The sequence below is a fragment of the Pleurodeles waltl genome, chromosome 7 (assembly GCF_031143425.1).
Source record: "Pleurodeles waltl isolate 20211129_DDA chromosome 7, aPleWal1.hap1.20221129, whole genome shotgun sequence".
NCBI lineage: Eukaryota > Metazoa > Chordata > Amphibia > Caudata > Salamandridae > Pleurodeles > Pleurodeles waltl.
The window spans coordinates 169,355,038-169,377,977 of NC_090446.1; the positions used below are offsets into that span (position 1 = coordinate 169,355,038).

Genomic DNA, 22,940 nt, shown 5'->3' on the forward strand with positions numbered 1-22,940 from the left:
TAAACCAGAGGTCCAGCGGTGCTCAATATGCCCGTCGACAAGGAACATCTTTTCGGCCCTCAAGTCTGCTCCACCCTTGAGAAGTTGAAAAAGGAAACTGACACTGTAAAAGCCATGGGTGCTCTTCAGTCCTTCTCACAAAGAGGCACCTTTTTTTGCCTGAAATAGAGGTGGTTAGAAATCAACAACCTCAGAGGCCTCTACAACCCAGTCCATACAGTCTTCAACCTTATACTTTCGAGGTTGCTTCAGGGGAGCCTATAGAGGCAGTAACAATGAGGCAGAGGTAAGAGCACCACCAGCCTTGGCTCTGCCTCCACATTCAAGCAGTGACTGTCTATGTCTCCCTACCCCCTACTCCACACCTGTATGGGGGAGACTGCAAAAGTTTAATACAGAATGGGTCAACATCACCTCGGACCTATGGGTCCTTTCCATTATTCAACATGTTTACTGACTGGGGTTCATTATCACACCTCCAAACATTCCCCTTCGCTCTCACAGGCTATCTCCCAAGCACCTCACCCTTCTGAAGATGTACGATCCCCTCTTCTTAAAGGGGCCATAGAATCTGTTCCATTACAATACCAGGGAACAGGAGTATACTCCTTATACTTCCTCATAGTCAAAAAGATTGGCTCTCTCAGGCCTGTTCTGGATCTCAGACCATGAAACCACTACATTATCTCAAAACACTTTCACATGGTTACTCTCCAAGAAGTTATTCCGCTTCAACAAGGCTACTTTGACGGTCCTAGATCGAAAAGACGCCTACTTACAAATCCCCATCCACTCTGCACACCGAAAATACCAAAGATTTGTAGTTGCAGGCAAACATTACCATTTCAAAGTCCTGCCTTTTCTGAGTCATGACTGCTCCCAGAGTCTTCAAAAAGTGCTTAGTAGTAGCCACCACACATCTCAGAAGGCATAACATACATGTGTTCCCTTATCTATATGACTGGCTCATCAAAACCAGCACACTACAACAGTGCAAGTATCAAACTGAGAGGACAGTGGACCTGATTCACACACTGGGATTCACAAACAACGTTGTCAAATCACATCTACAACCAACCTCTTCAGATTCAGCCCCATCTACGAGCAATTCTCAATGCAAAGTGGAGCTAGCATACCCCAACCTGACAAGCGTTCAGAGTTTTCAGTCTCTTCTCCCCAGTTCAAGGGGAATCACACATGTACAATCAGGACTATCATTCAACTGTCAGGGATGATGGTGTCCTGCATTGCTGTTGTTCCCCATGCCAGACTCCACATGCGTCCCCCTACAGCAGTGTCTGTCTCGTCAGTGGTCTCAATAACAGGGTCACCTGGAAGATCTAGTGTTGTTAGACCACCATAAATGACGATGTCTGCAATAGTGGAAGACCACCAACCTTTTTTAAAGGGCAGCCTTTTCTGGACCCTGTGCCTCTGGTCATTCTGACCACAGATGCATCACTCACAGGTTTGTGGGGGGGGGTCACCTTCACCACCTTGCAATACATGGCCTCTGGGACCTCAGTCACCAATCCCTACATATAAATTACCTTGAGCTTCAGGCAGTCTTGCTGGCCCTGAAAGCATTTTCTTCATCATCTGTCTCACAAGTTTGTCTTGGTCTGCATGTGCAACATGACAGCCATGTATTATTTACAGAAAGGGTGGAGGCGGAGGACACGGTCGTCCCAATTGTCACAACTCATTCAAACAATATGGAAATGAGTTCTCCACCACAGCATCCACCTGGTGGCAGAGTATCTCCCATGGACGGACAACGACTTTGGAGACCTGCTCAACAGGATGCAGCAACAGGTCCATGAATGGGAACTCCACCCACAAGTCCTTCAAATGTACTACGCAAAGTGGGGAACTTCTCGGAAATACCTTTTTCCTACAGCTGAAAACCCAGAATGCCCAAGCTTCGCCTCCAGGTATCCACACCCTCTATCCAAGGGCAATGCTCTATGGATGGACCGGTCAGGGATATTTGCTTACGCTTTTCCATCTCTCTCTCTCTCTCTCTCTCTCTCTCTCTCTCGTTCTATTTCCGGTTCGGAGGATCAGGCAGACATCTCTCATCATGATCCTTGTAGCTCCCACTTGGGCGTGTAAGTCATGGTTCACCACACTTATGGACTTCTCAGTAGTTCCCAACGAGAAGCTCCCCTACATGCCAGACCATCTCACTCAGTCATGGCAAATCAGACCCTTAAGATACTCAAACTTGCGATATGGCTTCAGAAGTTATAGAGTTTGGTTACTTAGAATTGCCTGCGGAATGTATGGACATTCTCAGGAAAGCTCAGAGACCAACAACCAGAGCATGTTATGCTGCAAAATGTAAACATTTTATATGCTACTGCCAACCCACATGTATTAATCCCATTAAAGCTACTGTCCAAGACATTGTTTGTTATTTGCTCCACTTACGGAAAGCAAATCTCGCTTACACTTCCATTCACTTGCATCGCACAGCAGTAGCTGCATATCTGCAGAAAATCCCAGACATCAAAGCTTTTATGGAAGGCCTTAAAAGGGTTATTCCACCCAGTGCTTCCTTCACCATCCTGAAACCTCAGCATTGTGCTTACCAGGCTCATTGGCCCTCCTTTTGAGCTGCTTGGCCCTCTTTAGTACCTTTCTTGGAACGTGGCAATCTTAGTAGCTATTAGATGTGTTAGTAAGCTCCTGGTCCTTACCTTGGAAGAGCCTTCTTCCAAATTCATAGAGACAAGGTGGTCCTTCGATCAAACCCAAACTTCTTTCCTGAAGTTTTTCAATTAATTGAGCTACAAGTCTTCTTTCTGCATCCTGACTTAGTTGCGTAAAGATCTCCACACACTGTAGATGTTAAACAAGCTGTAATGTTTTACATTGACAGAAGCAAAGAATTAGGAAAACCAAACGGCTCTTTGTAGCTTTTTCACTACCTCAAAAGGGCAGTCCAATAGCCAAAAACAGCATAGCTAGATGGATAGTAAAATGTATACAAACCTGCTTTGCTAAAGCAATGAACCAGTTACCTACTACTCCTAGAGCACATTGTACTAGAAAGAAGGAGCCACTATAGCTTTGCTTGTCAACATACCCTTAGATGACATTTGTAAGGCAGCTACATGGTCTATAACACATACATTATAGTGTGGATGTACTTACAAGCCAATGTAGGCCAAGCAATACTGAGGACACTTTTCCAGTCATCTGCAACTCCCACAGGCTAGCCGCCGCTTTCATGAAGCGACTGCTTCACAGTCTGTGCAGAGCATGTGTATCTACAGCCCCCACATGGCATTGTGCAGAAGATTTTACTGACCCGTAAGCATCTGTTTGTGGCATGTTGTAAATTCACATGTGCCCTCTCTCATCCCCGGACGCCTGTGGCTGTTTCAGTTACTTTGTATACTTGTATATAGGTATACATATATATATAATTACCTTTGCATGGACATCTCTTTCCCTAAACTTCCTCTACACTCCTTTTCTCACCTGCCTGCAGGAAAACAATGTAACAAAGGAGTCTCATGCGCAGCATCACCAATAGGGAGTCGTCACTTGATTCCGTGACTCGAAAATGCATAGTCGAAGAAAAACAACTTAAAACACTCCGAACCAGACATTAGACAGCAGGAGTATGCAGAGCATGTGAATCCACAGCACTGCATGCCACAAACAGATGCTAACGGCGTAAGTAAAAATTTCCTCTTGTTGCAGTACCCCCGCATCCCACTTTCTGCCTGGTTCTTTGATGCAACTTTGACTAAAGTGCACTGGACCCCTGCCAACCAGGTCCCCAGTGCCATTATTGTTTCCCCCCAAACTGTCCAATTTGCAAATCTTTTAGCACTCTCTGTAAGTCTCTAGGTAATTGTACCCCTGGTAACCTACATAGTTGTGATATATGAGGGTGATATATGGGGGGGCGTAGTGACCCAAAGGGTCAGTAGCCCAATGGCTACTATCCCACACACCCTTAACACTCCTAAATTCAGTAATTAGGGGAGCCCCTAGCGCCAGAGAAGCAGATATTGACAACCTAAGAAGACCAAGGACACGGAGGAGCAGCAACAGTAGAAGAGGAGAAAAGAAGCAGTTGACCTGGTACCAACCCCGCTGGCCTCCCTGCATCCCTTTTCTAAATCTGCTCCAAAGTCGACTCATCCTGCGGCTGAAACTCCAGAAACCAAGAGGACTGCCTGCCTTCAAAAAAGACTCCGGACCTCCCATGAACAGTGGGCCTGTTCTCCAACAAACTCCAAAGGAAGGGACTCTGAAGCCTCTGGAACCACCAAACCCCAACTCCTGAAGTCTCGATTGCACCCTCCGTCTCTGACCCCAGTTCAAATGGACCACCAGTGCCAATAAGGTTGCCCCGCCCTTCAGAGTCTCAGTCCATTATAACTTCACTCCTCCTGAACTCCCGACAACGCCTGCAGCCTCTGCACGTAGCCCCCTCTACCACAACTGCTCTGGTCAGAAAAACATGATACTTCAGGACCCGTGGCACCCACGACCTGCAAGCTATGGAGAAGAGGACCAAAGGTGCCTACCTGCGCCCGAGCATCATGAGGCCTGAGCCCTACTGTTGGTTCAGCCCGACTAGTCTCTTGGGCAGAGCCTGCAGTCTCTTTCCACAGTGACTGATCTCCTTAGGAACGCATTGGGCACCAATGCTGTTTTGGACTCTGCACCCTGCCGCCCCCTGTGTCGCTGAGGGTGTGCTGTGGGTGCAGCCTTGGACCTTGCCCACTACTCAGCTTAGTCCTAGGAGATTGGTCTTGTAAGTCGCTGTACTCTACCTGTTTCCAGAACTTGTTTTTCCTGGTGTATGATAACAATGCAGAACTCAGAAATTGCGATATTTTAAAGTGAAAGGAATTCCTATTTAAACACGTACTTATGTGAACAATTTTTCTCTGATGCTTAAACATATATAAAGATACCTTACTTTTTAAAAATAAATTGTTGTGGATCTCCTTCTTGAGTTGTGTGTTTCATTTATTGAATATTGTGTGTATTTGTAAATGTCTTGCACTCCTGTGTTAGGCCAAAGGCTGCTCGACCACATAAGTTGAGCACTTTGGGATAGAATAGCAAGCCCTGTCCACTCACTGGGGAACCTCTGGACTCTTTACATGTTATTCACATAACACATAAAAGACCAGCTTCCTACACCCACTCCCCACAATAAGTTGTTGTATAGGGGGTGTAGTAACCCAAGGTGTAAGTAGCTAATTGGCTACTAATTGGCTACTTCCTTACACACACCTAAACTCCCCTCACTTGAGTATTTGTTCCCCCCTGACACCAGGAACTCAGATTCATCTGACTGAAGAAGATAGAGAACAAAGAAGAGCTGACCTACACAAGAACTGTGGACCAGCCTGGATTTTTGGTGCCAAACCCTGCCTACCTGCTGCTGTCCTGACATTTACCCGGACCCGACTCGTCCTGCAGCTGTGCATCTCCTAAAAGCCTTGGAGAACTGCCAACACTTAGCCAACCAACTAGATTCTCCCTTGGAGTGGAGGAGCCTCTTCCCTGCAACCTGAAAGGTACTGACTGCGACATCCGACTCACTGATCTTATGACCACCGTATCTACCGATGTAGCACTGTGCTCCAGGAAGACAGAACCATCTCCCCACCAAACTCCTACTCCCAGGAGTTGCTGTGCACCAATTCCCAGGGTACCGGAGCAGTTGCCAGCACCAAGGCTTGTTTGGGTCTGGGCCAGACACCACCTCGGCAAAAAGATAACCTACCCCCTAGGGACAACACAACTGATGAGGCTTCCCACAAGAGAGGCCCTACTGTCTGTTTTCTTCTCCGCCTGCAGGTCTAACCAAACCCTGTGAGTGCCTTTGAAGCACAGGACCAGCTGACCAAAACCCTCTGAAACCCAGGCACCATGGCCAGGGTCCCCCACTATAGACCGTGCCCCCTTGCTCCCAGGAACCTCACAAACTGAGTCCCCCGTTGGGAGCTCCTGGACTTGTCCCCATCTGCTTGCTCTTTTTAGGTGGCCCTCCTCTTTGCCAACCGGGCAGTGAACAAAGCAGCCGACTCATCAAGCACTTCTATGCCAGGACAGCCCAAGGCATGTAGAACCAAACTGCTAGTGGTTCTCGTGACCTCAGCCCCCCAGCGTCCTAAGACCCAAAGGGGATCCCGGAGATACCTCTTCAAGTATGCAATATGTTTCATCTTCTTTGAAAAGCATTACCACTTAAAAGTGCATTTGTGTGTAATACTTACCTAACTGTCTAAAGTAATATCTTGCTCGGTACATATCTCATGCTGAAGATATTTTGGTCTAAAAAACATAAGTGTTAATTTTTTATAAAATTGGTCTCCCTTTTGTTTTTTAGTGTGTGTCTCATTTATTGACTCTGTATGTTCAACAAATGCTTTGCACTATCCTCTGATAATCTAAAACTGCTCACCCACACTACCACAAAAGAGCATTTGCCTTTGAACTCTGCCAGCCAAAAAGGGTCGCCTGTATTATCTGCATAGTGTACCCTTAGATTTGGTACACTTCATACATAGCCAGGTTCCTACAGTGATGAAGTGGAATTTGCTGCATTATGTTTCCTTTTGGTTCACTGTCACAGGGTAACGATGGCTGGGAATATTTTTTTGTGATATGACAGCTTAATTGTGGGCTTTGTATCCCTTTTCATCAGTTAAAAGAATTGGATATTGAGTCAGCTATCCATTTTCGACTTCAAAAGCTCTGGAACCTATAGTACAATTGAAGTTTACTTTGATCCTGCCTCTAGTGCCATACGATTGAGGGACATCTTAACTACCAGTCACTGCTTCAAGGCTGAGCGTCTCTGCCATACTGTTTTCACTTCATATTAATGTACTTCTAATCACTGAAGAAGTTTGGGTTGGAATGGAGTCTCAGTTATGCCGGCAATGAGCACTCCAGCCTAGAGATGTTTGTGCCCATTGTCGTATTGCTGGTATAGAATACATTTGTGCCTTTCTATTTTCATTAAAAAGTATTTTGGTATGACTGATTTGGCCTAATTAATTCTTATTAAAAATACAAGAAAAGTAATTTTGTTTCCTGTGGGTATTTCTTGCAAGATTGAGTTGAAATATATACTTAACAAAATGTGTTCTGAGAATTGAGTGGAGGTAATCTATTCTATATGAATTCACAACAAATAATATAAAATTAAGAATAATGTAATTTTTGCTTTGTTGTCAAAAATAATAAATAGCTCACTGGTCTTTCTGGTGGATACTTATAAACGCAGATTCCACACCTTTAGAATTTCCCCTGATGTCAGACGGGATATGCAGAACTTCACTGGCAGTTGTCCCAGTGCATGTTTCATAATTAGGAAGTCCAGATCGTCTGGCACCAGCCTATGTTATGTTGTAGACCACTTGACAAGAGGGCAAGGCTTGGACTATGTAGCTATGAGTGTGTCAGTCAGGACATCATTAAATGGTAGCAAGGGCACCATCAACATCTGCCCTGGTTGAAGGATTTCTGTTAAACCATTTGTTTTTCTCTTAGTGGAGGGCATCTGCAGATCTAGCACTTCAGCCGTGGATCTTTCACATAAACGGGACAACGACTGAGCCCCCGACTTGGAATGAGACCTAAGTTTTGACTCCAACTACTTTTTGTGTTTGGCAATGCAAAGCTTCGCCCCTCCCCCCGACCCCAACCCCCAGTCCTGGATTAACTTTGAGTGCATCTGGGCACAAATGTTGCATAACTTAGAGTTGTGACCGGGACCAGGGCACCAAAAGCATACTTTGTGAGGGCCCATGACTAAAATCTGCTTCCTGCAGTCTTGGAATGGTTTGAAGGTTGTAATTTTTGGAGGGGACGTGACTTGGTAGTAATCTGTCACCAACATATGGAGTTGTAAGTCAGGAGCAGGGGCCAGGACCCATGTTGGGAGATGTATACATAAAATAATTGATGTTGACATGCAGGTGTGATGCTACTATCAGCTATGATGTGTCATGTTTGGAGTAGCATGAAGCCTGTGTGGAGCCATATGATTCTAAAGCAGTGTAATCTGTGGTGAAATAGAGAATCCACTAGAAAGAGTGTTACCTTAAATACGTAACTCATGCTTTTGCAGCATAACAGGTTTCTTAACATGAGGTGCAGACGGTAAAAGTGTTAATGCTGTTGGAGGATAACAAACAGAATGAACAGGTCACAAGCAAACTCACAATTTAAGTGTAGGGTGTTGAGGTAGTTGGAAAAGAATGGGCAGACAAAAGTGACAAGAGGGACTAGTTAGGTGGTCACATTGTTGGATCTTGCAATGTAACTGTAGCCAGAAAAGGCAATTAATACACTAGATGTGCTTGCAGATAGAGACATGTTCCTTGTTTTCTTACGTATTGATATATTTTCTCTCATCAGAATGTAAAAAAGAAAATGTATGGTTGCACAGAAGCTTTCCTTGCTGATGTCAAATGGATCTTACACAACTGCATTATATATAATGGTGGTAAGTTTGTTGCATTGAGTCCATGGGCATGGTGAATTAATGGGACTTAACATAAGTTTTCTCTGGATATATCTCTCTGCTTATTAAGTTCGTGAACCTTCCAGCATACGATGCACGGATGGTATCAAACATGCAGCTATTCAGCTTTATCAGATCGTTCGATAAACTACAGGTGCCCACACCTGCTTGCTTCTTTTTCTCCATATCATGCTCAGTGTGTTTTGTAGCTACTTTTCTTGAAAGCTTTACTTTCCATTTGGTATTTCCATTGAAACACATGCTCAAAACAGAAAAAAATGAAATGTGATCAATCATGAATTGGAATCATGCATAATAGAAAAAGACATATATTCTTTTTCTTAATGCCTTTATTTTCATCTGATTTGACGATCTTGTTCATGTGCAGTTTGATTAGACTACTCAAAACTGCATTTATAAGTAGGCTGCCCAGCTTTACCAGGCAGCTGTTATCAGTCAGACATACAATTAAATGACTTTTTGTGTGAAAAATACTGTGTCTATTGCCTCTATTCTCCTTTCCTGAATGATTGTGAAATGCCTTCAGACATGAAAAGGTTTATGTAGATGTTAGAAGTTGAGGCCAATTGAAACATGGACTTTACTAGATTTAAGGTATGTGACCGATAAGCTGGAGGATGACTGCAGGTTTTCTGACCTCAGCTTTGAACACTATTCTGAATGTGTAGGAAGTTGGCTCTGTATGTGCTATTTCAAAGTAAGGAATAGCATGTACAGAGTCCAAGGGTTCCCCTTAGAGGTAAAATAGTGGTAAAAATAGATAATACTAATGCTCTATTTTGTGGTAGTGTGGTCGAGCAGTAGGCTTATCCAAGGAGTAGTGTTAAGCATTTGTTGTACATACACATAGACAATAAATGAGGTACACACACTCAGAGACAAATCCAGCCAATAGGTTTTTATATAGAAAAATATCTTTTCTTAGTTTATTTTAAGAACCACAGGTTCAAATTCTACATGTAATATCTCATTCGAAAGGTATTGCAGGTAAGTACTTTAGGAACTTCAAATCATCAAAATTGCATGTATACTTTTCAAGTTATTGACAAATAGCTGTTTTAAAAGTGGACACTTAGTGCAATTTTCACAGTTCCTAGGGGAGGTAAGTTTTGATTAGTTTTACCAGGTAAGTAAGACACTTACAGGGTTCAGTTCTTGGTCCAAGGTAGCCCACCGTTGGGGGTTCAGAGCAACCCCAAAGTCACCACACCAGCAGCTCAGGGCCGGTCAGGTGCAGAGTTCAAAGTGGTGCCCAAAACACATAGGCTAGAATGGAGAGAAGGGGGTGTCCCGGTTCCGGTCTGCTTGCAGGTAAGTACCCGCGTCTTCGGAGGGCAGACCAGGGGGGTTTTGTAGGGCACCGGGGGGGACACAAGTCCACACAGAAATTTCACCCTCAGCAGCGCGGGGGCGGCCGGGTGCAGTGTCGAAACAAGCGTCGGGTTTGTAATGGAAGTCAATGGGAGATCTAGGGATCTCTTCAGCGCTGCAGGCAGGCAAGGGGGGGGTTCCTCGGGGAAACCTCCACTTGGGCAAGGGAGAGGGACTCCTGGGGGTCACTCCTCCAGTGAAAGTCCGGTCCTTCAGGTCCTGGGGGCTGCGGGTGCAGGGTCTCTCCCAGGTGTCGGGACTTTAGGTTCAAAGAGTCGCGGTCAGGGGAAGCCTCGGGATTCCCTCTGCAGGCGGCGCTGTGGGGGCTCAGGGGGGACAGGTTTTTGTACTCACAGTCTTAGAGTAGTCCTGGGGTCCCTCCTGAGGTGTTGGATCGCCACCAGCCGAGTCGGGGTCGCCGGGTGCAGTGTTGCAAGTCTCACGCCTTTTGCGGGGAGCTTGCAGGGTTCTTTAAAGCCGCTGGAAACAAAGTTGCAGCTTTTCTTGGAGCAGGTCCGCTGTCCTCGGGAGTTTCTTGTCTTTTCGAAGCAGGGGCAGTCCTCAGAGGATGTCGAGGTCGCTGGTCCCTTCGGAAGGCGTCGCTGGAGCAGGATCTTTGGAAGGCAGGAGACAGGCCGGTGAGTTTCTGGAGCCAAGGCAGTTGTCGTCTTCTGGTCTTCCGCTGCAGGGGTTTTCAGCTGGGCAGTCCTTCTTCTTGTTGCAGGAATCTAATTTTCTAGGGTTCAGGGTAGCCCTTAAATACTAAATTTAAGGGCGTGTTTAGGTCTGGGGGGTTAGTAGCCAATGGCTACTAGCCCTGAGGGTGGGTACACCCTCTTTGTGCCTCCTCCCAAGGGGAGGGGGTCACAATCCTAACCCTATTGGGGGAATCCTCCATCTGCAAGATGGAGGATTTCTAAAAGTTAGAGTCACCTCAGCTCAGGACACCTTAGGGGCTGTCCTGACTGGCCAGTGACTCCTCCTTGTTATTCTCATTATTTTCTCCGGCCTTGCCGCCAAAAGTGGGGCCTGGCCGGAGGGGGCGGGCAACTCCACTAGCTGGAGTGTCCTGCTGGGTTGGCACAAAGGAGGTGAGCCTTTGAGGCTCACCGCCAGGTGTGACAATTCCTGCCTGGGGGAGGTGTTAGCATCTCCACCCAGTGCAGGCTTTGTTACTGGCCTCAGAGTGACAAAGGCACTCTCCCCATGGGGCCAGCAACATGTCTCGGTTTGTGGCAGGCTGCTAAAACTAGTCAGCCTACACAGATAGTCGGTTAAGTTTCAGGGGGCACCTCTAAGGTGCCCTCTGTGGTGTATTTTACAATAAAATGTACACTGGCATCAGTGTGCATTTATTGTGCTGAGAAGTTTGATACCAAACTTCCCAGTTTTCAGTGTAGCCATTATGGTGCTGTGGAGTTCGTGTTTGACAGACTCCCAGACCATATACTCTTATGGCTACCCTGCACTTACAATGTCTAAGGTTTTGTTTAGACACTGTAGGGGTACCATGCTCATGCACTGGTACCCTCACCTATGGTATAGTGCACCCTGCCTTAGGGCTGTAAGGCCTGCTAGAGGGGTGTCTTACCTATACTGCATAGGCAGTGAGAGGCTGGCATGGCACCCTGAGGGGAGTGCCATGTCGACTTACTCATTTTGTTCTCACTAGCACACACAAGCTGGCAAGCAGGGTGTCTGTGCTGAGTGAGAGGTCTCCAGGGTGGCATAAGACATGCTGCAGCCCTTAGAGACCTTCCTTGGCATCAGGGCCCTTGGTACTAGAAGTACCAGTTACAAGGGACTTATCTGAATGCCAGGGTGTGCCAATTGTGGATACAATGGTACATTTTAGGTGAAGGAACACTGGTGCTGGGGCCTGGTTAGCAGGGTCCCAGCACACTTCTCAGTCAAGTCAGCATCAGTATCAGGCAAAAAGTGGGGGGTAACTGCAACAGGGAGCCATTTCTTTACAGAATGTCTGTACCTAATAGTTCCCAAGCACTGTGGGATGTCTTGGAGATTCCAATGATACCACTTAGAATCCTGCACAGTGATGGTGCGCACAACCCAGTTGCAGAAGGGAGGCCACAGCTCGAGCCCCTACTGGCAAAATGAGTACTTGATGGCTGCATTAATCTTCCAGCTATCTGACAACTGAGACATATGAGACCTCAGAAGTTGGCTGATTTGAGAATCAGTGGCAGTGGAGAACTGACATTTGTTGCTGTATTATAACTGGTAGGTGATGCACTTCTGCAGAGATCCAGACTGTCCAGATTCCAAACAAACTTCTCTCTGCATCGACCTTTCAGTCTTAGTCTGGGCCAGGACAATGGAGGATGGCACGTGGTGGCCTGCGGTGAAGTAGCTTCTCCACAAGGAAGTGGATTAAGGAATTGTTACACAATCAGGATGGGCATGAGGTGAACCTCTTTAAATGTACCAAGTGTATGCTTAGGGTTGATGGAGGTGCAGAAATAGAAACCTCCTTACATGAGAGTGCATGCAAATTCTAAAACCATTAGCAGCTTTGTTTACCTCCAAAAACAGACCATACATGTCTCAGCAGTGTGTACGACAGCATTAGATAATCAGTCACACAGGAAGATGGCATTGAATGAAAGGCCATTCGAAGCAGAGGAAGGGGAAAAATTAAGAAATATGCAGATCAGGATACACAAGCATCAGGACTCTGTTCATCTCCAAAAGCAGAAGGCATTTAAAAAAATGGCCATCAAAATAATGGAACTAGAGAAGTGGTTCAAAGTATGTCCACTGATGGAGACACTTTCTTCCAGACACCCATACCGGTAGAAGATAATTCCTGCTCTGTTATTGAAAGGTATTTTCTTAATGATTGCTGGCTTTTTTTTGTCAGTGGATCGTGATAGAATGTTGACTATATAGCACAAAATATTACATTTAATGACTTAATATGCTGGTATGTTTTGTAACGAATGAGAGGAGCAGCATGATATGGGTGTTTTTTATTTTTTTATTCTGTGGCCTTTATGGAAGAAATCCAGAAATGTGTACATTAGATGTGAGAATCTCCGTATAAAGATATAAAAACGGTTATAAAGACATCAAATGTAAATTAATTTTACACAGTGAATTGTATCTCAGTCCCTAACTTGCCTTAACTCTGTCCATACATTATTTATAAATTAAGGGAATAAATAAAGAATTGATAAAAAATTGCCTCTGCAGATTACAGTGAGTAAAACATATAGGAAGAGTGATATAACTCCAAGGCTGTCAGATGTCTGTCAAACTCGTTTTCACACTGGGCAGTAGCTGCAGTTGTATGAGAAATGTCAAGGAGAACCTAATGCTCTTCTGAATCTGAACATCTTGAACATTGTCTTATGCAATATTGAGTGGAAAGACAGAAAAGGAGATGGGATATAACAGGCTCAAATTAGAAATAAAATTAACATCATAGCCCTACAGGAAACTTGATTAATATCACAAAAGATCATTCTATAAATTTACGACATTTAGCATTAATGTAAGGACAAAAAAAGCGTTTCCGGCTTGTGGAGTCATGATTTTTTTTTATCTCAAGGTCATTGAAGATAGAAATATCTAGAATGTACATGATGTATGGTAATTTCACTGTGGTAATTCAAGTTCTCGTATAGAATTTGGAATTTAGTGCCAGTGGCTATCTGATGGTTTGGTATTTCTAAATGTATGTATTCTGCCAGGCACTCAGTTCAATGATTATTTGGCTCTGCTAGCTATACCACAAGTCTCATCAAATGTTATGTGCTACTCTGAAGTTAGATTGGATAATTTGTTAGAAAACATTTATATAAGGTCCTCTGTTATGGATAAGGATCCAGAGCAACCCAAAAGCAGGTTTCTCAATGGAGATTTGGTTGTATTGCGTTTTGCTCAATGCCTTAGCTTTTCGCTGGTCATTTTACATGAAAATTACATTAAATGCACTAGGTTTACCCTAGCTATATTCCAGGCCGGGGATCATAGATGTACTCCCTAAAAGTTTAGTTAGAGACACTTTATTTTTTTAAAGAGGCAAATGAGAAGGCTTTGTGCTAGATTTTGGAAAACTGAGTTCTGGACTTAACTATGGTTTTAATAAGTACACATCTAGCTTTGAGTTTTTTCTTCAAAATTTTTGGAAAATCTTTTGAAATTATTTAACATTGTTATGGTGAATTGAGGATGCCCAGGGCAAAACTTTGGACAATCTTTTGACATTATTTAACCTTGTTATTGTGAATTGAGGATGCCCAGTGATCAGCCTGAACATAATACATTTAACAATGTCAGTGTTGGTGCAGGTGAACTAGCAATAAAAAAATGCAATGTAATGGTATGAAAAGCTCAGCATTATTGTACAAAAGAGCATACTAAATTTATACCTTTGTATAATGTTTTTACTAATGAATACATTTATGAGCAAACAAGACAAAATAATTTAACAAAAACTAAATGTAGTAGTGCACAAAGTAGGGATATCAAAAAAAGTGAGGGAGATGTTCAGTTTGTGAAGCTTTTAAATTGGGAATGGCAAGCAGACACCTCCATATTGAAGGACACAAAAGGCAAGATCAAAGGTTACCAAAAGCTAATACATTTAAATCCAAGGAAAGATATTGTTCCCAGTTGTTTTCAGGTAAAAGGGGAAACATCTCACATTTTCTGGGAATTCATTACAAATGCTATGTAGAGTAATAAAAGAATCACAGGGCTTCCAGTGCCAAAAAAAAAAAGATTAAGGTCTGTATTGAAATGAAATGTATAAATCTAGATGAAGAGGTGCAGAGATAGTTCACTTAGACGTGAACTGACTGGAGTTAATTGGTTCGTAGAAATTATTCATAACCAACTCTTTGGGGGAAGATAGACTTGTTCCTCTGTCAAGAAGTGGAGTGGATTGTAACTTGTTTAAATGAGTCGAGATCTTTAGGATGCAGGGACGTGATGGAGGACCTGCACAAATACCAAAGCAACTACTAAAGCTCTGAGAGTTCTTCCTTCAGCCTGTCTTGACTATGGTTATGAAATAACTTCTCTGTTCTGGATTCATGGAGTGTGAGTATTTGATTATCAATCTACAAGAGAGAGTTGTTGTAAGGAAATGCCTCCTTGGCATGGTTACCCCCTGACTTTTTGCCTTTGCTGATGCTATGTTTTGAATTGAAAGTGTGCTGAGGCCTGCTAACCAGGCCCCAGCACCAGTGTTCTTTCCCTAACCTGTACTTTTGATTCCACAATTGGCACACCCTGGCACCCAGATAAGTCCCTTGTAACTGGTACCTCTGGTACCAAGGGCCCTGATGCCAGGGAAGGTCTCTAAGGGCTGCAGCATGTATTATGCCACCCTAGAGACCCCTCACCCAGCACAGACACACTGCTTACCAGCTTGTGTGTGCTAGTGAGAACAAAATGAGTAAGTCGACATGGCACTCCCCTCAGGGTGCCATGCCAGCCTCTCACTGCCTATGCAGTATAGGTAAGACACCCCTCTAGCAGGCCTTACAGCCCTAAGGCAGGGTGCACTATTCCATAGGTGAGGGTACCAGTGCATGAGCACTGTGCCCCTACAGTGTCTAAGCAAAACCTTAGACATTGTAAGTGCAGGGTAGCCATAAGAGTATATGGTCTGGGAGTCTGTTTTACACGAACTCCACAGCACCATAATGGCTACACTGAAAACTGAGAAGTTTGGTATCAAACTTCTCAGCACAATAAATGCATACTGATGCCAGTGTACATTTTATTGTAAAATGCACCACAGAGGGCACCTTAGAGGTGCCCACTGAAGCTTAACCGACTATCTGTGTAGGCTGACTGGTTCCAGCAGCCTGCCACACTAGAGACATGTTGCTGGCCCCATGGGGAGAGTGCCTTTGTCACTCTGAGGCCAGTAACAAAGCCTGCACTGGGTGGAGATGCTAACACCTCCCCCAGGCAGGAGCTGTAACACCTGGCGGTGAGCACCGCAGGACACTCCAGCTAGTGGAGTTGCCCGCCCCCTCCGGCCCCGGCCCCCACTTTTGGCGGCAAGGCCGGAGAAAATAATGAGAATAACAAGGAGGAGTCACTGGCCAGTCAGGACAGCCCCTAAGGTGTCCTGAGCTGAGGTGACTCTAACTTTTAGAAATCCTCCATCTTGCAGATGGAGGATTCCCCCAATAGGATTAGGGATGTGATCCCCTCCCCTTGGGAGGAGGCACAAAGAGGGTGTACCCACCCTCAGGGCTAGTAGCCATTGGCTACTAACCCCCCAGACCTAAACACGCCCTTAAATTTAGTATTTAAGGGCTCTCCCTGAACCTAGAAACTAGATTCCTGCAACAACAAGAAGAAGGACTGCCTAGCTGAAAACCCCTGCAGAGGAAGACCAGAAGACAACAACTGCCTTGGCTCCAGAAACTCACCGGCCTGTCTCCTGCCTTCCAAAGAACTCTGCTCCAGCGACGCCTTCCAAAGGGACCAGCGACCTCTGCATCCTCTGAGGACTGCCCTGCTTCGACGACGACCAGAAACTCCCGAGGACAGCGGACCTGCTCCAAAAAGACTGCAACTTTATCCAAAGGAGCAGCTTTAAAGAACCCTGCAATCTCCCCGCAAGAAGCGTGAGACTTGCAACACTGCACCCGGCGACCCCGACTCGGCTGGTGGAGAACCAACACCTCAGGGAGGACCCCCGGACTACTCTACGACTGTGAGTACCAAAACCTGTCCCCCCTGAGCCCCCACAGCGCCGCCTGCAGAGGGAATCCCGAGGCTTCCCCTGACCGCGACTCTCTGAAACCTAAGTCCCGACGCCTGGAAAAGACCCTGCACCCGCAGCCCCCAGGACCTGAAGGACCGGACTTTCACTGCAGAAGTGACCCCCAGGAGTCCCTCTCCCTTGCCCAAGTGGAGGTTTCCCCGAGGAAGCCCCCCCTTGCCTGCCTGCAGCGCTGAAGAGATCCCTTGATCTCTCATTGACTTCCATTGCGAACCCTGACGCTTGTTCTAACACTGCACCCGGCCGCCCCCGCGCCCCTGAGGGTGAAATTTCTGTGTGGGCTTGTGTCCCCCCCGGTGCCCTACAAAACCCCCCTGGTCTGCCCCCCGAGGACGCGGGTACTTACCTGCTGGCAGACTGGAACCGGGGCACCCCCTTCTCTCCATTGGAGCCTATGCGTTTTGGGCACCACTTTGAACTCTGCACCTGACCGGCCCTGAGCTGCTGGTGTGGTAACTTTGGGGTTGCTCTGAACCCCCAACGGTGGACTACCTTGGACCAAGAACTGAACCCTGTAAGTGTCTTACTTACCTGGTAAAACTAACAAAAACTTACCTCCCCCAGGAACTGTGAAAATTGCACTGTGTCCACTTTTAAAATAGCTATTTGTGAATAACTTGAAAAGTATAAATGCAATTGAAATGATTCAAAGTTCCTAATGTACTTACCTGCAATACCTTTCAAACAAGATATTACATGTTAAATTTGAACCTGTGGTTCTTAAAATAAACTAAGAAAAGATATTTTTCTATAACAAAACCTATTGGCTGGATTTGTCTCTGAGTGTGTGTACCTCATTTATTGTCTATGTGTATGTACAACAAATGCTTAACACTACTCCTTGGATAAGCCTACTGCTCGACCACACTACCACAAAATAGAGCATTAGTATTATCTATTTTTACCACTATTTTACCTCTAAGGGGAACCCTTGGACTCTGTGCATGCTATTCCTTACTTTGAAATAGCACATACAGAGCCAACTTCCTACATTGGTGGATCAGCGGTGGGGTACAAGACTTTGCATTTGCTGGACTACTCAGCCAATACCTGATCACACGACAAATTCCAAAATTGTCATTAGAAATTGATTTTTGCAATTTGAAAAGTTTTCTAAATTCTTTAAAGTCCTGCTAGGGCCTTGTGTTAGTCCCTGTTAGCATTTCTTTTAGAGTTTAAAAGTTTGTTAAAAGTTTGAATTAGATTCTAGAACTAGTTTTAGTTTCTTAAAAAGTATTCCAACTTTTAGAAGCATAATGTCTAATACAGATGTGAATGTGGTGGAACTCAACACCACCCCTTACCTCCATCTACAGATGAGAGAGCTAAGGTCACTCTGTAAACTAAAGAAAATAGCAATGGGCTCCAAACCTACCAAACTACAGCTCCAGGAGCTGTTGGCAGAGTATGACAGAGCCAACCCCTCTGTGGATGGCAACACAGATGAAGATGATAGTGACTTGGAGGGTGATTCCCCCCCACCAGTCCTATCTAGGGAGAACAGGGCTTCTCAAGCCCTGACTCCAAAAATAATAGTCAGAGATGCTGGTTCCCTCACAGGAGAGACCAACACCTCTGAAATCACTGAGGATAACTCCAGTGAAGAGGACATCCAGTTAGGACATCCAGTTAGCCAGGATGGCCAAAAGATTGGCTTTGGAAAGACAGATCCTAGCCATAGAAAGGGAAAGACAAGAGATGGGCCTAGGACCCATCAATGGTGGCAGCAACATAACTAGGGTCAGAGATTCTCCTGACATGTTGAAAATCCCCAAAGGGATTGTAACTAAATATGAAGATGGTGATGACATCACCAAATGGTTCACAGCTTTTGAGAGGGCTTGTGAAACCAGAAAAGTGAACAAATCTTACTGGGGTGCTCTCCTTTGGGAAATGTTCACAGGAAAGTGTAGGGATAGACTCCTCACACTCTCTAAAAAAGATGCAGAATCCTATGACCTCATGAAGGGTACCCTGATTGAGGGCTTTGGATTCTCCACTGAGGAGTATAGGATTAGATTCAGGGGGGCTCAAAAATCCTCGAGCCAGACCTGGGTTGACTTTGTAGACTACTCAGTAAAAACACTAGATGGTTGGATTCAAGGAAATGGTGTAAATGATTATGATGGGCTGTACAATTTATTTGTGAAAGAACACCTATTAAGTAATTGTTTCAATGATAAACTGCATCAGCATCTGGTGGACCTAGGACCAATTTCTCCCCAAGAATTGGGAAAGAAGGCGGACCATTGGGTCAAGACTAGGGTGTCCAAAACTTCCACAGGGGGTGACCAAAAGAAAGGGGTCACAAAACCTCCCCAGGGGAAAGGTGGTGAGACAGCCAAAAATAAAAATAGTAAAGAGTCTTCTACAGGCCCCCAAAAACCTGCACAGGAGGGTGGGCCCAGAGCCTCTTCACAAAACAATCCTGGGTACAAGGGTAAAAACTTTGATCCCAAAAAGGCCTGGTGTCGAAACTGTAGTCAGTCTGGACACCAAATTGGAGACAAGGCCTGTCCCAAGAAAGATACCACTTCTAACTCCCATCCAGCTAAAACTGGAATGGCCAGTCTCCAAGTGGGATCAACAGTGTGCCCAGAGCAAATCAGGTGTCACACTGAAGCTACATTAGTCTCTGAGGGAGGGGTGGATTTAGCCACACTGGCTGCCTGGCCCCCTAACATGCAAAAATACAGGCATCAGCTCTTAATTAATGGGACAAGTGTAGAGGGCCTGAGGGATACAGGTGCCAGTGTCACTATGGTGACAGAGAAACTGGTTTCCCCTGGCCAATACCTGACTGGACAAACTTATCCAGTCACCAACACTGACAATCAGACTAAAGTACATCCCATGGCAATGGTAACTTTAGAGTGGGGAGGGGTCAGTGGCCTGAAACAGGTGGTGGTCTCCTCAAATATCCCAGTAGACTGTTTGCTTGGAAATGATCTGGAGTCCTCAGCATGGGCTGAGGTAGAACTAAAAACCCATGCAGCCATGCTGGGTATCCCTGAACTGGTGTGTGTCAAGACTAGGGCACAGTGCAAGGCACAGGGTGAAAAAGTAGAGCTGGAGTCTGGAAAAATGGCCCAGCCTACCAAGAGACAAGGAAAGTCAGCTGGGAAACCAGCTGCAACACAACACCAAAAAGAGAACCTCTCTTCTCAGGAAGAAGTTCTGCCTTCTGAGGGAACTGAGCCTATGGAGCTGGAACCTTATCAGGTTGAGCTCTTGGGCCCAGGGGGACCCTCAAGGGAAGAGTTGTGTAAGGGACAAGAAACCTGTCCCTCTCTTGAAGGCCTTAGGCAGCAAGCTGCTGAAGAGTCCAAAGGCAAGAAAAATGGAACACATAGGGTCTATTGGGAAGATGGACTCCTGTACACTGAGGCAAGAGATCCCAAACCTGGTGCCACTAGGAGAGTGGTAGTGCCTCAGGGTTTCAGAGAGTTTATTCTGACCTTAGCCCATGATATTCCCCTTGCTGGGCATTTGGGACAAACCAAGACGTGGGAGAGGTTAGTCAACCACTTCTACTGGCCCAATATGTCCCAGAAGGTTAAGGAGTTTAGCCTCTCCTGCCCCACCTGTCAAGCCAGTGGTAAGACAGGTGGGCATCCAAAGGCCCCCCTCATTCCACTTCCAGTGGTGGGGGTCCCCTTTGAAAGAGTGGGTGTGGACATAGTTGGTCCACTAGAACCTCCCACAGCCTCAGGAAATATGTACATCCTAGTAGTAGTGGATCATGCTACTAGGTATCCTGAAGCTATTCCCCTTAGGTCGACTACTGCCCCTGCAGTAGCCAAGTCCCTCATTGGTATCTTTACCAGAGTGGGTTTCCCTAAGGAGGTGGTGTCTGACAGAGGTACCAACTTCATGTCAGCATACCTAAAACACATGTGGAATGAGTGTGGAGTGACTTACAAATTCACTACACCATATCATCCACAAACTAATGGCCTTGTTGAGAGATTCAACAAGACATTAAAGGGCATGATCATGGGGCTCCCAGAAAAACTCAAAAGGAGATGGGATGTCCTCCTGCCATGTCTGCTTTTCGCTTACAGAGAGGTGCCTCAGAAGGGAGTAGGATTCTCACCCTTTGAACTTCTGTTTGGCCACCCTGTAAGGGGACCACTTGCTCTTGTTAAAGAAGGCTGGGAGAGACCTCTGCATGAGCCTTAACAAGACATAGTGGACTATGTACTTGGCCTTCGCTCAAGGATGGCAGAGTACATGGAAAAGGCAAGTAAAAACCTTGAGGCCAGCCAACAACTCCAGAAGTTGTGGTATGACCAAAAGGCTGCACTGGTTGAATTTCAACCAGGGCAGAAAGTCTGGGTTCTGGAGCCTGTGGCTCCCAGGGCACTCCAGGACAAATGGAGTGGCCCTTACCCAGTACTAGAGAGGAAGAGTCAGGTCACGTACCTGGTGGACCTAGGCACAAGCAGGAGCCCCAAGAGGGTGATCCATGTGAACCGCCTTAAGCTCTTCCACGACAGGGCTGATGTAAATCTGTTGATGGTAACAGATGAGGACCAGGAAGCTGAGAGTGAACCTCTCCCTGATCTCCTCTCATCAGACCCTAAAGATGGCTCAGTAGATGGAGTGATCTACTCAGACACCCTCTCTAGCCAACAGCAGTCTGACTGCAGGAAGGTCCTGCAGCAGTTTGCTGAACTCTTTTCCCTAACCCCTGGTCAGACACACCTGTGTACCCATGATGTGGACACAGGAGACAGCATGCCTGTCAAAAACTAAATATTTAGACAGTCTGACCAAGTTAAGGAAAGCATCAAGGTGGAAGTCCACAAGATGCTGGAATTGGGAGTAATTGAGTACTCTGATAGCCCCTGGGCTAGCCCAGTGGTCTTAGTCCCCAAACCTCACACCAAAGAAGGAAAGAGAGAGATGAGGTTTTGTGTGGACTACAGAGGTCTCAACTCTGTCACCAAGACAGATGCCCATCCCATTCCTAGAGCTGATGAGCTAAAAGACAAATTAGGGGCTGCCAAATTCTTAAGTACCTTTGACTTAACAGCAGGGTACTGGCAAATCAAAATGGCCCCTGGAGCAAAAGAAAAGACAGCATTCTCCACACCTGATGGGCATTATCAGTTCACTGTTATGCCCTTTGGTTTAAAGAATGCCCCTGCCACCTTCCAAAGGTTGGTGAATCAAGTCCTTGCTGGGCTGGAATCCTTTAGTGCAGCTTATCTTGATGATATTGCTGTCTTCAGCTCCACCTGGCAGGATCACCTGGTCCACCTGAAGAAGGTTTTGAAGGCTCTGCAATCTGCAGGCCTCTCTATCAAGGCATCCAAATGCCAGATAGGGCAGGGAACTGTGGTTTACTTGGGACACCTTGTAGGTGGAGGCCAAGTTCAGCCACTCCAGCCTAAGATCCAGACTATTCTGGACTGGGCAGCTCCAAAAACCCAGACTCAAGTCAGGTCATTCCTTGGCTTGACTGGGTACTACAGGAGGTTTGTGAAGGGATATGGATCCATTGTGACAGCCCTCACAGAACTCACCTCCAAGAAAATGCCCAAGAAAGTAAACTGGACTGTAGAATGCCAACAGGCCTTTGACACCCTGAAAAAAGCTATGTGCACAGCACCAGTTCTAAAAGCTCCAGATTACTCCAAGCAGTTCATTGTGCAAACAGATGCCTCTGAACATGGGATAGGGGCAGTTTTGTCCCAAACAAATGATGATGGCCTTGACCAGCCTGTTGCTTTCATTAGCAGGAGGTTACTCCCCAGGCAGCAGCGTTGGAGTGCCATTGAGAGGGAGGCCTTTGCTGTGGTTTGGTCCCTGAAGAAGCTGAGACCATACCTCTTTGGTACTCACTTCCTAGTTCAGACTGACCACAGACCTCTCAGATGGCTGATGCAAATGAAAGGTGAAAATCCAAAACTGTTGAGGTGGTCCATCTCCCTACAGGGAATGGACTTTATAGTGGAACACAGACCTGGGACTGCCCATGCCAATGCAGATGGCCTTTCCAGGTTCTTCCACTTAGAAAATGAAGACTCTCTTGGGAAAGGTTAGTCTCATCCTCTTTCGTTTGGGGGGGGGTTGTGTAAGGAAATGCCTCCTTGGCATGGTTACCCCCTGACTTTTTGCCTTTGCTGATGCTATGTTTTGAATTGTAAGTGTGCTGAGGCCTGCTAACCAGGCCCCAGCACCAGTGTTCTTTCCCTAACCTGTACTTTTGATTCCACAATTGGCACACCCTGGCACCCAGATAAGTCCCTTGTA

At 45.8% G+C, this 22,940-nt stretch overlaps 1 protein-coding gene across 3 annotated transcripts in view; it reads left to right on the forward strand.

Annotated features, from left to right (window-relative positions):
- Nucleotides 1-22,940, forward strand: part of ZMYND8 (zinc finger MYND-type containing 8) — a 602,889-nt gene that overhangs the window by 184,427 nt on the left and 395,522 nt on the right. For all 3 annotated transcript variants that reach the window (XM_069243462.1, XM_069243464.1, XM_069243463.1), the window contains exon 7: nucleotides 8,410-8,497. In XM_069243462.1, coding sequence (XP_069099563.1) covers nucleotides 8,410-8,497 — 88 coding nt within the window. The remainder of the gene's footprint in view (nucleotides 1-8,409; nucleotides 8,498-22,940) is intronic.